This window comes from Canis lupus, unplaced genomic scaffold (genome assembly GCF_011100685.1).
Source record: "Canis lupus familiaris isolate Mischka breed German Shepherd unplaced genomic scaffold, alternate assembly UU_Cfam_GSD_1.0 chrUn_S1545H1733, whole genome shotgun sequence".
In the NCBI taxonomy this organism is placed as follows: Eukaryota; Metazoa; Chordata; class Mammalia; order Carnivora; family Canidae; genus Canis; species Canis lupus.
Genome location: NW_023330384.1, coordinates 51919 through 65302, shown reverse-complemented (window position 1 = coordinate 65302; position 13384 = coordinate 51919). Strand labels below are relative to the sequence as shown.

At 35.1% G+C, this 13384-nt stretch overlaps 1 protein-coding gene across 10 annotated transcripts in view; it reads right to left on the bottom strand.

Annotated features, from left to right (window-relative positions):
• Nucleotides 1-13384, bottom strand: part of LOC487079 (homeobox protein Mohawk) — a 101961-nt gene that overhangs the window by 76483 nt on the left and 12094 nt on the right. Inside the window, exon 6 of one of the 10 annotated variants that reach the window (XM_038588995.1) lies at nucleotides 9471-9638. The exons of 8 other annotated variants lie outside the window; for them this stretch is intronic. In XM_038588995.1, the coding sequence (XP_038444923.1) occupies nucleotides 9628-9638 (11 nt within the window). In that variant the 3' untranslated portion in view covers nucleotides 9471-9627. Of the gene's footprint in view, nucleotides 1-9470; nucleotides 9639-11056; nucleotides 13083-13384 lie in introns of those variants that run through there. One more of the 10 variants, XM_038588990.1, reaches the window with a different exon arrangement.

The following is a 13384-nucleotide window of genomic DNA, read 5'->3' as shown; positions in this document are numbered from 1 at the left end:
TAAGATGGTGCACTGAAGAAGCTTTACTTATGTCTCTCAAAATCCCATTAAAATTATGGGATGTAAATTTAAAAACAAGTGCCTAGCAATGCTTGAAAACAATAAATGGCACCACCATCAAATCAGAAAAATTGAGAAATTCACAAAAGATGAAATGCAGACTAAATTGATGAGGAAATCTACACAGAGAACTACAACTCAAAACAAGTGGCAGAGTGTGGTAGAGTGTGAGCTGCTTTTCCCAACAGGGCACAGAAGACACTACAAGCCAGGAATTTATAGAGAACAAAGTGGGCCATGGGAAGAATCATGAAGGTTACCAGTTATAGAACAGACATCAGAAGAGCTAGCCCATGCTTTTCCTTGCTGAGTCTGTAGAGCACCTCTAGATTACCTGAATCCAGGACACAGTTTCTACAAATGTTCTTTAAACAAGTTAGGGGACCTAGCAAAGATGACTCCTAGCAAAGGCATAAAGGCCATTAAGAGATGCAGAGTAGAGATTCAGATAACTTCTGATCTCTACAGGGGTTATGACTGCTATGAAAAAGGAGTGATAAGAAAAAAAATGATGTTCTTAGAAAATAAAAAACAAGACACCAAAATTAAAAGAAGTAGAAAGGCTGACCAATAGAATGGATGGGGCAAAGCTGATGACCAAATGAGTGATCTGGAAGATAAAGCAGAGATAATTGTTCATGATATGGAGGGAAAGATGAAGAGCATGTGAGAGAAAGTAGAGAACCAAGGGATCCCAGGCCAAGATGATTTCATAGATGAACTCTTTCCAATCCTCAAGATATACAGAAAAACTAATCCTTACGTTGTTTAAACTTTTCCAGAGTAGGAAAAGATGAAGTATTTTCTAGCTCATTCCACAAGCCTGATATACCTCTAATATCAAAATTGTGCAAGGAGAGTGTTAGAACAAAAGAAAATTATAGATAAAGCTCACTTGAGAATTTTGATATAAAATGATTAAATAAGGGCAGCCCTGGTGGCTCAGCGGTTTAGCGCTGCCATCGGCCTAGGGTGTGATTCTGGAGTCCCAGTTTCAAGTCCCACATCGGGCTCCCTGCATGGAGCCTGCTTCTCCCTCTGCCTGTGTCTCTGCCTCTCTCTGTCTCTCAGGAATAAATAAATAAAATCTAAAAAAAAAAAAGAAAAAGAATTCAAGGAGGTTAAACCCTAAGAAACTTACTCTACACAAACAGATTAAAAGAGGACAGTCAAATGGTATTAAAAATTGTGGAATTAGCATCTGATCATTATAATAACCTATTTAGTTATGTGTACATTTTGGGAGTGGGGAGAATCTCTTATTAAATAATCTAGGAATGGAAAGAGAATCCCTTACATTGACAAAGTGATGACATCAGAAATTTTCTGCAAACGTTATACTTAACAGTAAAATATAAGAAAAATTCCCTTTGATGCCTGCCATCACTACTATTATCCAACATTGTTTTGGAAAATTTGGTCAATGGAATGTAATAACTGGAGGGAGGGAATAAGGGCAAGAGAGAAAAGAGCAGAATAAGTACATAAAGCTGTTACTATTTGAAAGTTGGATGTTTATTCATCCTCTGACAATCAGGTAAAAGAAAATATAAGATGGTATAAGAAAAATACACAAACCTCAACAGATTTCCTATTATATATCAGTGATAAATATGATAATATGTAATAGATTGGAATTCATCCACAATGGAAACAATAAAAATGAAAAAATAAAACATCTAATAATTTAATGAGAAGTATGTAAACCTTATGTAAAGAAAACTATAAAAATTTATTGAATATCCTGAAAAATAATCAGCATAAATGGAAAGACTGAGTGGAAAGATGATATAATAAGGATAGAGATATTCCCCAAATTACTATATAAATTCAATGCAATCCCAGATGAATTTCCAATGAAATTTTTTAAATGAAACTTGTCAATCTTATCCAAAGTTCAACTGGAAAAGAAAATCTTAAGTGCCTTGATGAGAGTATTTTGAAAACACGGACAGCAGACATTCCCTGCCATATGTCAAAATGCACAATAAGGCTCCAGTCACAAAAACAGTGTGCTACTGACGTAGAAGTATTTTAAAAGTTTGGTGGAATACATTAGAGTCTAGAAATAGACACATTAAAAGGAAGGTAAGGTATAATAAAGGTAGCATTTCAAATATGTAAGGAAATGTGGAAGTACTCAGTAAGTTGTGTTGGGACAAATGGTGTTGAGGAAAAAACAGAAATCAGATCACTACTTCATATAATTTACAAAAAAGTTTAGGTAGATAAATGTACAATTTATCTTTATCTTTTTATATACTTGTACAATGTACAAGTATATAAATGTACAATTAAAATAATAAAAGTTTGTTTTTATGTTTTTTTGGGATAGGTCTACCTAAAAATGACACAAGACATAAAGAACACACTGACATATTTAATCATAAGCCCTCTCCACTCTTGGCATCCTAACCTACCCTTAAGGTACAAAACCCTCCCTGGGCAAGGTCCTTTCCTACTACCATGGGGGCTCCTGTGGCCAAGCTCCCTGAAGCTCCTTTGAAATGTTCCTGAGCTCAGAGTCCAAATTTGTAGTGATAAAATGGTATGCACTTAACTATGACTTTGTCAACTGTAGCCTTCTTTTTCTCCCTCTACTTTTTCGCAGAATCTCAGATTTTCAAAGGTATAAAATACTTATGCATCCCCATTTTACAAGTGAAGGAAAACCAAGGCCCTGGTTAATAAAAGAACTTGCCTTGGAACACATACCTAGCTGCTAGCAGTTCAGCTGAATATGGAGCTCCTGGTTTCAAAGGCAATTGGTTTCTGCTCTTTCCACATTATAACTTCCTGTGGCCTAATCTACAAGTGGCTAATTTTCAGGTCAGGTATGGAGGCTTACTACAGAGAAAATTTGAACCCAATAAAGTCATTTTTCAAACCACATATGAAACAGTAGGAATTTAACTATAGTCAAAATACAGATTAAACTTGTATTGTTTCCAGAGTCCCTACTCATTTATACTATAATTTTAGTTAAAGTACCTGAGAGACAGGATGAGATCAAATAGAACATAGATCATTTGCCTTTGTCTTTTTGTTCTGAGCTTCCTATTAGCATTTCACTGAGTGTGTATGTCAGAGGGTGGGAATTAGGAATGGTATTTAGGGGTTGGTAATATGTCATGAAATCATAACGTTGAGATTTTTTATATTTTCCTAATGAGAGGAAAGTTATTGTAACTATAAACTAAATTTTACTGCTTCAATCATAGTAACCATGAAATAGTCCTCAAACACCTTTCAAGATAGTTGAAAATTACTATTCCAGATGATTTATGTTTGTACTTTTTAAAGCACATTTTAAGAAAAAATATAAATAAAAAACCTCCTGAAGGAAAAAAGAACACAGGTTAGATAAACCAGAGGCCCCATGGGTTATGAGTAAATCTGAACTGGTGCCATTTTTCTGGAAAGGTCTAAAGTAAAGGAACCCAGGAGACACAATAAAAACTAAGACAAGACCAACTGCACTACTGACAAGGTTGTGAAAAAATTCCTTGATCCAACTGGATAGATTTAGCAGCTCAGAAAGAATTGAGGAGTGGGGGGGGAACACCAAGAGAGATAAAATGAAGTCAAGACAATGATAAAAGAAAATGCAAAACAATGGCAGTCAACCTCAGTTGCAAACTAGCAAAAGCTATGTGGGTTCTCAAGCAGCCACAATATTATAACCATCTAGTTTTGTGCTCAGGCGAAGACATCACACCAAAGGCACTTGGCACCAAATAACTTCTGGCCAGGGATTTTACATTTAGAAATGTAAGACCCAGTAACATTTAAGGAATTCCCCCTCTTGCCAGATAGCCATCCTCTTGCCCTGAAGCCATGTGACAAATGATCCTGAATACCACGTTGCCTTTTATGCATCTGTTGTCTAAATCAGTGTAGAAACTGGAAGGAGAGACTGAATTCTGGCCCTTAGCAAAAGGCTACATTTTAGTGTCATAATGACAGTCTTGGCAGAACAGGGCATTCTTACTTGAAATGTCTCTGCCATACTAAGAGCTTTGTCCACCATAACCTGAACCTGGCTTGATCGAAGGGACTATCAGTTCTAAATTTTAAATACACAATCAACTATGTGAAAATTTAAAAGAAGCAAACTGTTTCTTGGAAATCTCACTTCATGAATGATTGTCTCTGACTACTTTTTAGCACTTGAAAAGGTTTCATTTTCATTTGTGTTGTTTTCTGTTTTTATATCACCAAAATATTTCTCTCAAAATCACCACTGAAAACTTTTTTTTTGTTCTTTTTATTTAATGACACTTGATCAAAGGCAAAATTGCTTTTGTGTACTCTGTGTGTGTGTGTGTGTGTGTAGTGTAGTGTATAATGGCACCAAAAAGGGAATACATTCTTTCTGTCAAAGATGTTCATCTTGGTCACTGTATCAAAGATGCTCTAAAGCACTGAAGCCGGTAGGCAAGAAACTGTTTTTAATCCTCTCTGAAGTGCAGGATGGCAAGAGAGACACAACATGCACTTGAGAGCATCCTGGCCACAGTGCCATCACTTCAGGGTTGCCCAAATCTGTGAGTATTTTCATAGCTTGCTTTTCAGACTGGAAAGATCTAAAATTGTTGGAAATAGATGAGCAATGTTGTGCTTAAACCTGAGACTAGTCTATCTTCCCCAAACCATTTTCAATTTGGGTTGTTATTATCACTCAAGTTTTTTTCTGGCCACTATCAGGTAAGGATTCAAGGTCTCCAGTGTCCACACAAGGCAGAAGGAAGATACCACTGGTCATTTTGAAAAGCCACTTTGTTTTCCTAACTACATCCAATTTCTTTCACCACTATGACTACACACACATGCAGACACACACACACAAACCAGCAGTATTAAGTTTCAGGCGTTTTCTGCAAACTATTCATATTTCCCTTAGTAACCAAAGGATGACCCCTAGGTAACGATGCCTATTACGGCCTGCAGTCCATAAACATATGTAAAGATCTTTCCACTGCAGCCATTAAAATAGAGAACGTTTTTTAAATGAACATATACCCTGCCTAAGTTCTCAAAAGTTCAACAAAAAATGACTTAAGTATTTACTTTTATTTAAAAGTAAAAGTCAATTAAGTACCTGAAATTGCCCAAAGCAATCAGACTTATTGTACCAAGGATCTGGATCATATCTCCAAACAACTAAGCAACTCATCCAAAAACACTAACAATTTCAATGCCTAGAATAGAGCCTAAAACAATTTTCTAACCTGCAAATTCAAGAATTGAACTAGAGGAGCCATTAAAGTTCACTCTTGGATTTATAAAAATATCCTTGACTATTTCCTTCTTTAGTACAGTGAAAATGAGAGAAATTGGGTAACAAAGTTGTTAAAGAAGAAAAGGAGAAAAGGGGCATTATGCAATTGTATTTTAAACGGCCTTCCTTGACCTAAACTGAAAACTAAGAGAAAAATTCAAAATTTGTAAAAGAACCATTTCTTTTGTGAGTGAACAAAATTGTTACTTTGTTGCTTCCTCAAAACTCACAACTATAAATGATATAATTTCTAATAGAAAACAAGAACAGGAGTTTCCAAAATTTAAAAGTACCAAAATTCTGGTCTGGAAGAAAACACGTATTTATTCTGAGTAAAAATTCTGTTACATCAACAAGACACATTTTGACATAGAAAAATACCTGTTTAATTTTAGAAACAAAGTAGGGAGGCAGAAGGGAAAAACTAACTGCAGTTAACCAAAAAAGAAAGAAAGAAAAGAAACCACTTCCATATTCATTAAATAGAATGTCTTGTTATTTTCACAGACAGTAAAAACTTTTTGACATCCTTTTTAGTCCCAGACTGGAGAAGTGTCAATGGATCTTATTTGGTCTCTTCTTCAGTGTGTAGAGTTTACAAACCTAACCAAATTTAGAATTAGTGGGAGTTATGCACTTATGTTCCTTATACATAAGAGAAGAAAAAAAGGCCCTTTTATGCCAGCTTTGAGCTGGGCTTGAATTTTTATGACTTATTTAGAAGCCCTAGGGAATGAAAAAAAAAGTTTCTTAATGGAAATACTGACACAGTCTTAAATATAGTGACATGAACAAGCACTTCTATGAAACAGCACCAGGATGTGACTGACCACTCCAGCAAGTTTGAAGTGAAGACAGTTGCAGACAATTGATGATAACTGACTGAATGACATTAGGAAAGTAATGGCAAGCTAGAAAAATCAAAATTTCCGGTTGGTAAACTTGTTTTTAATAGGAAAATATGTAAAATGTATGGGATCTTTACTCCAGTAAATGGAGGAAAAAGAAAATGTAAAATTTTTGCATAGATTTTCTTCAATTGTTACCGGATTAAAAGTAGTCATTCTTAAAAAGTCAAAGCTGTCATATCAATCCTGAGAGATGTAGCGAAGAGTTTAAATCAGTGGATCTAAATCTTGGTTTCTCAGATCTTACAAGGCTATGTACTAGATAGAGATACACAACAAATACTTGTTTTTTGTCTACCTGTTACACTTTTCATTCTTTGGTGGATTTCTAAAAATTAGCTAGTCTTTTCCATTTATCATCATATTTTCCAGAAAGTCACTTATTTACTTGAAAATTGGGTTAGTTTCATTTTATACTTTCTAAATTACTATGTTGAATCTCTTAAACCTCTCAAAGTTTTCAGCTACATTTTGTTTAGCATTTTCCTCTGGCTTTAACTTTTTTCACAATTGCCTCTTTTTAAAAAAGCTGTTTAAACTTATTCAAGATCATTTTTTTTCTCTTATCATGTTCAGGGACACAGATCAACATGTATATGTGTACATTAAAATGTCCTTTATAGTTTGGAAGGCAAACAGACCAGATCATTAAAACACTAACTCATTTAAGAAACAGTTACGGGGCAAATATGGGAAAGACACTGTATGAAGTGCTAAGGGGGCTATAAAATGTATAAAACACCACTTCAGGACCCCAGAGAACTTTTAAACACATAAGGCAGTGAGTATCAGCACAAAAGAGAGACAGAATACCGCTGTCTTTCAGAAAAACAGTGTGTCTAACCTTCCCACAAATGTGTATTAGTGTTGCTATCATACTTAGGTATCGGATAGAAGAAATGTAATATTTGTTACAATGTAAAATGTTCCCACAAATGTGATTTAGTGTTGCTATCATACTTAGGTATCAGATAGAAGAAATGTAATGTTTGTTACATTGTAAAATGTAAAAGGAATGCAAAACGTACATTTTTAACAATGTAAAAGGACAGAAAACATTAGGACTAAACATAGTTCTAAAAAATGTGTATATTTTCTAAACCAAACTGCCATAGACTTCCGATTTGTTTGCAAGCCATATGGTATAGGGGCTTTAGGTCTCAGTATTTACATTTACGGTTTTTCAGACTCTCATGTAATACCAAAGAACAAAGAAAAGTGAAGGAAAAGTTACCCCTGAAGAAATCAGAAGAAATCAGAAAACTGCTCATGCCAATAGTTGTTCTTTTTTTTTAAATTTTTGTTTGCCATTACTCTCTCAGTTTTTAACAGTAGATGGAACACTTTTGCAATTTCATTTAAATTTTGCAAGTGAATTCATAAAGGAAATTTAATTTTAAAAAGCAAGCTACTGTTAAATACTCCATATGATGTATTTGGCTTTCATCATCACTGATAAACATTTACAAATCTATGGTGTTTAGAATATCGTGCTTAAGTTTGAATGATTCTGGAGTAACCTCACGCCTACCCGAAAGTCAGAACTTCTGTAGATATCATTTATAAGATTACTGCTTTGGAATAAGTAATTAGGAAAGAACCCTTTTCAAATGGCTATGAGAAAGACATCATTCTTTATTCAAAGATATTAGGGGCAAGTTTAGGATTGTGGTTAATTCTGAAACTACTGATTTGAAAGGGTGGAATATATAAAAAGCAATAGGAGGAGGTAGTTTAGAGAAGAAAGGATATTGAAGCACACCCCACATGCTGTGTTTAATATTATCATCTTAGGAGAACAGACAATTCTATATTTTTAAAATCAGTACTTAAATTTCTACTTGGAGATTTCACTTATGATGGAATACCTCATTCCCAGATGGTGTTTGATAGGCAAAGTATTATTGTAGTAAGGATACAAGACAAGAAATTGGATAACCTTTCAAGTATCCTTTAAATGTCACTAACTGGGCTCGTGATAGAGGGTTTTATTATTCTCCGCTGAAGTACATGAGCAGTCATTTGCATGCCAGGAAAAGAATGTCTGGAATAATCCAAAAGGGCAAAGCTTAGCTCTTTCACTAAAAATAAGGAAGTGACAGGCACAAAAAGGGAAATAAAAGAAGATAAAAGTATCCAAAGCAGACTTACTAGTCAACAAATCCCATAGAGAAACTACTATGTACACAGAAACATACTATTTTAACAGCTGGCTCTTGACAAAGCCTTCTCTTGACTACCATGAAGCTTTCTTTAAGCTACTCACAAATACAAAACCTAAAATTGATGAAACATATAAATTAGTAGTGATTATTCACTGTTGAAAAAGATCTGCCAAGACAGCCCTTTAAATCTTTCTTCTGCTTCATGTAACTATGGTTTCTTTGTTGAGCAGCCTAGCACAAAGCACAGGGCTCCAGTGAGCCTAGGATAGGGCCTGTGTAGAGTGGCTCTTAATATTTTTGTACATGGAATGAATGCATGAAAGAGCACCTCATACATGAGAGAACTGTATCTCAGAAACGTACCTGTGAAAGTCAGCTTTCCGAACTGGGAGTGCACTTCTTCAAAGAAGCCATTCTGTATAAAGTTAAGGTTAAATCCCAGGCTAATTCAATGCTTTTTTTTTTTTTTAAGATTTTATTTATTTATTCATGAGACACACAGAGAGAGGCAGAGACAGAAGAAGTAGGTTCCCCACAGGGAGCCTGATGTGAGACTGCCCCTGGACTCCGGGATCAGGTTTTGAGCCAAAGGCAGATGCTCAACTGCTGAGCCACCCAGGCATCCCTAACCCAGTGGTTTTACTGAACTCCTGAGCATACCTGGGTTTTTACCACTGATAATGCCCTTTACATTCTAAAGTACTTGTGTATGTAGGAAGAGAGAAAAAAGAACATCATTAGCTGAGAGGAAATGTTTGAAAATGGCATTTAGCCTCTGGCATCCTCCCAAACTTATTTTCTACTTCCTATTTCCTCTTTCCCTAATAACCAAAATCCTTAGTTCTGTCATTTTGCTCCAACTGTGGCAGGCCATCCAAATGGCCTCTACCTTCCAAAAAATTCCATGTAGCAAATAAATGACTTCTTTTTTTTCTCTCAATCAAAATCTCCATTTCTTCAGGGATATTCACCTCAGTCAAGTGGAGGGGAAGCTAATCTAATTAATTCACACTACCATAGGAAAAGAGTTCTATCGGCCTGTATGTTTTTGCCACACCACATGTGTCTAATTAAGAGGGATTTTAGACAGTTTAACACGATGAAGTTTAAACATTCAGCCTGTGGGAGCTGGTTAAATTTATGAATTATATACTAGCAGAGCAGTGGGGCTCAGAGAATAAGCATTCAAATGTACTAGCCATTTATAAGTTGATCATTTGTGAGCTGCAAAAAGAAAGAACATAACAGGGATTTGTTCTCAAGCCAAGCAAAAGAAGGGGAAGAAGTCTACCCGTTTTACTTCAAGACTTGCCTGATTTTTCCCCTTGTCAATAGACTTCTTAGAAACCTCTCCTTTCTCCTTCAGTAAAGAAGGAAATTTGTTAGGTTTTTGAGGATAAATCAAACTGCAATGCAAGTTAGGAAAGGCTCCAGTGAGGACTCACTGTAAGGTGGCACAGATGGCACATAGCTCCTTCATGGATGGTCCCATCTGGAGAATATCAGTACTGATTCAATAGAAATGGAGGTGGATATTAAAGCTAGTCTTCATCCTGATACCTCAGAGAGCAGACTCACTGAGGGACTAGAGGGCTCGAGGTCAGTTTGTCATGGGGATTCACTCCATCACATACCTGAAAATTGTCATCCATTAACCTAACATGATGAACAGTAAGATGAACAGTATTGTAATTTTAATTTAGACATAGACAACACTGAGTGACTAAGTTTTCTCAAGTATTATTTAGCTGTATTTAGAAGCAATAACCTTAATAATTCTAGTCAATTCTTGTTTAAAGATTTTATTTATTTATTCATGAAAGACACACAGAAAGAGGCAGAGACATAGGCAGAGGGAGAAGCAGGCTCCCCAAAGGGAGCCTGATGTAGGACTGTATCCCAGGACCCCAGGATCACGACCTGAGCCAAAGGCAGATGCTCAACGACTGAGCCACCCAGGAGCCCCTAATCAATTCTAATGTTATAATTTCTGCTGTTAGAAAGAAATATTTTAGCCAATACTTATTGAAAGCCTATTTTGTCCCCTGGGGGAAAAAATCTTTTTTATCCCTTGCATGATGGGGAGACTGTAGATTACAAAAAAATGTTTAATGTCTACATAAAATCAACAAAAACATGTTTGCATCTACTTTGATGTCAGTCAAGTGGAGAGGAAGCTAATCTGATTAATACACACTGACATAGAAAAGACTTCTATCCACCTATATGTGTTAATTATGATTACTACTTTATAATCTAGCAGGCTTCACCCTCCTAGAATTTACAAGAACAGGTGAAATGAAACTCAGTGATACATTATCTTTCCACACACCAACTCTTTCATTTGGCTTTTTTTTATTCAATTATCATTAATGGAATGAATCATAAGATACTAAAAATGGGTGAGGAAATGGATACAATTCTTTTTTAGCATAGATAAATTAATACACTATGTTTAAAGGTGATCTAGTCTTGAAAAAGAATTTAAAAGATGAAATCTTTGCACTAGGGACACCTGGGTGGCTCAGTGATTGAGTGTCTGTCTCTGGCTCAGGGTGTGATCCCGGGGTCCTGGGATCGAGTCCTGTATCATGATCCCCACAGGGAGTCTGCTTCTCCCTCTGCCTATGTCTCTGCCTCTGTGTGTGTGTGTCTCATGAATAAATTTTTTAAAAAATCTTTAAAAAAAGGACAAAATCTTTGCACTACTATAAAACTGGGGTGGAGGAGGGGAGTGGTATTTAATAGCAGATTGAGAGGATTTCTTTTTAGGCAAAGAAAGAAAGATATAACCAGAAGGAATTGAAGGAATTCAGAATAAGCCTGTATGCCAGAGAAAACCATAGCAGTTGCTCAGAAAGTATTTATTGAAATCCCCTGTTCTACTATTTATGCTTGAGTGGTAACCCAGCTACAACTGCAGCAACGTTGTCGCTCGGTTCCCCCAGAAGACAGCCATTTATTATTTCAGGCTGAGATTTAGCAGACGAGTCTTAGACCACCAATCTTTCTCAACTCTCTATCCACAAAACCAAAAAATTTATTTCGTTCTTTTTAAAGTTCATACTCATGCATGCAAAACCAGAAGTTTACATGTCTAGGTTGCTTTCTCATTGTTTGCATAACTAAAAAATAGGCTTTTATTTAAAAATAGAACTTGGCAGATGAACAGGCCATTGATTGGATATTTTAATAAAAATAAATGGCCAAGATACTTAATTTCGAGAAGTATCAACTATACAGGCAAGTTTCCCTCTTTGGTTTTCTACTTTATCACCTTTGAAAAGAGCATGCATTTTCAGAAGATTCATCACAATGTGTAAATTTCAAATTTGTTTCTACTGGGTAACATAAAGAAATTTATAAGAAATTTCACAAAATAATAGATCTTCAATTATTCCACCTAATCAAAATTAATCTTCATTGTTTCAAAAAATCTTCCTTGTTTTTGTCTATATATATATTTGTACTGTCATAACTGCATTCAATGTTTCCACAATTTTAAATTGTTTTCCACTTAACCTTATGCTATCAATATTTCTCATGTTGCTTTAAAGTCACTATCAGTATTATAAATAAAAATGTTGATTTTTATGCTATTCTAATCTAGCTTTGGATTAGAATAACATTTACATTTTTAAAAACTGACATACTTCCCATATTTTTATATGTTCCAGAAAAATGCATGAAGGATGAGAATTAATTATTTCTTCAAAGTTTGGGGGAAAAAATCCAACAAATCTATCAAATCATATGTTTTGGGAACAGGGTTTACTAAAATCCTTGACTTTCCCTGAATTAGTGATCATTTATAACTTTTCTCATTGTAATTTTATAATTTACTTCGTGTGGATATTACCAATTCATTTCATCTGCACATTTATATATAGTATATTGTCAAATAACTGTGCATAATACACCACAATTTTAAAAAATATTTTTAATGACTATATATTGATTGCTATATCTCCTTTCTCATTTCCAACTTTAATCTCTGCCAAGTTTTACCTGTTTCTTTTAGTATTGCTTTCAGAGTCAACTCTTAATTTATTTTTCAGCTTTCCATGTTAACTTTTTCATTTTATTTTTATTCTTTTTTCAATTATCTGTACTTGCACATTTTGACGTCCTATCCCTTTCTATCTCTGTAAATAAAATTAATGAAGCTCTGAATTATCTCCAAGTTCTGCTCTGGTCACATTAGTTAGATGTTAGTATGTAATTAAAAAAATTTTTTTTATTAGCTAAATAGTCTTTATTTCATCTTTTACTTCTTACTAGACCCAATTATTACTTACAAGACTAATTTTGTATGTCAGAGCATTTGGAGTTGTTTTCAACCTTGAAGTTGGAGATGCAAACAGAAAGTGAAGTTAAGTCTTTAAAAATGTATTGAGATTTTCTCTGAATCCTTACAGATAATATATCTTTTTTAAAAAGATTATTTCTTTATTTATTCATGAGAGACACACAGAGAGAGAGGCAGAGACACAGGCAGAGGGAGGAGCAGGCTCCCTGCAGGGAGCCCGATGTGGAACTTGATCCCGGAACTCCAGGATCATGCCCTGAGCTGAAGGCAGACACTTAACCGCTGAGCCACCCAGGTGTCCCACAGATAATATATCTTGTACACATTTGTAGACACTTGAAGATTTCCAGTTAAATAATCTGAAAGGTATATTAAACAGACCAAATGTAATTCTTTTATAAAGACCTATTGCCCACATATCAAGCTCCTTACAAGGACTACACTCAGTATCATTTGTGTAGTGTTTAGCAGAGGGCCTAGAATATCATAATTGCTCAATAAATGAATTGTGGCAGTATATGTAATAATTAAGAGTTATCATAGTCTTGTAGTAGTTATGTTCCTCCTACCCCTTACACAGGCTAAGCTGCACTACTGATCCGGAGAAGAGTTATTAACTTGTGTTTTTGGTCTGGGTTTTCTTATCTATGATATAACATGG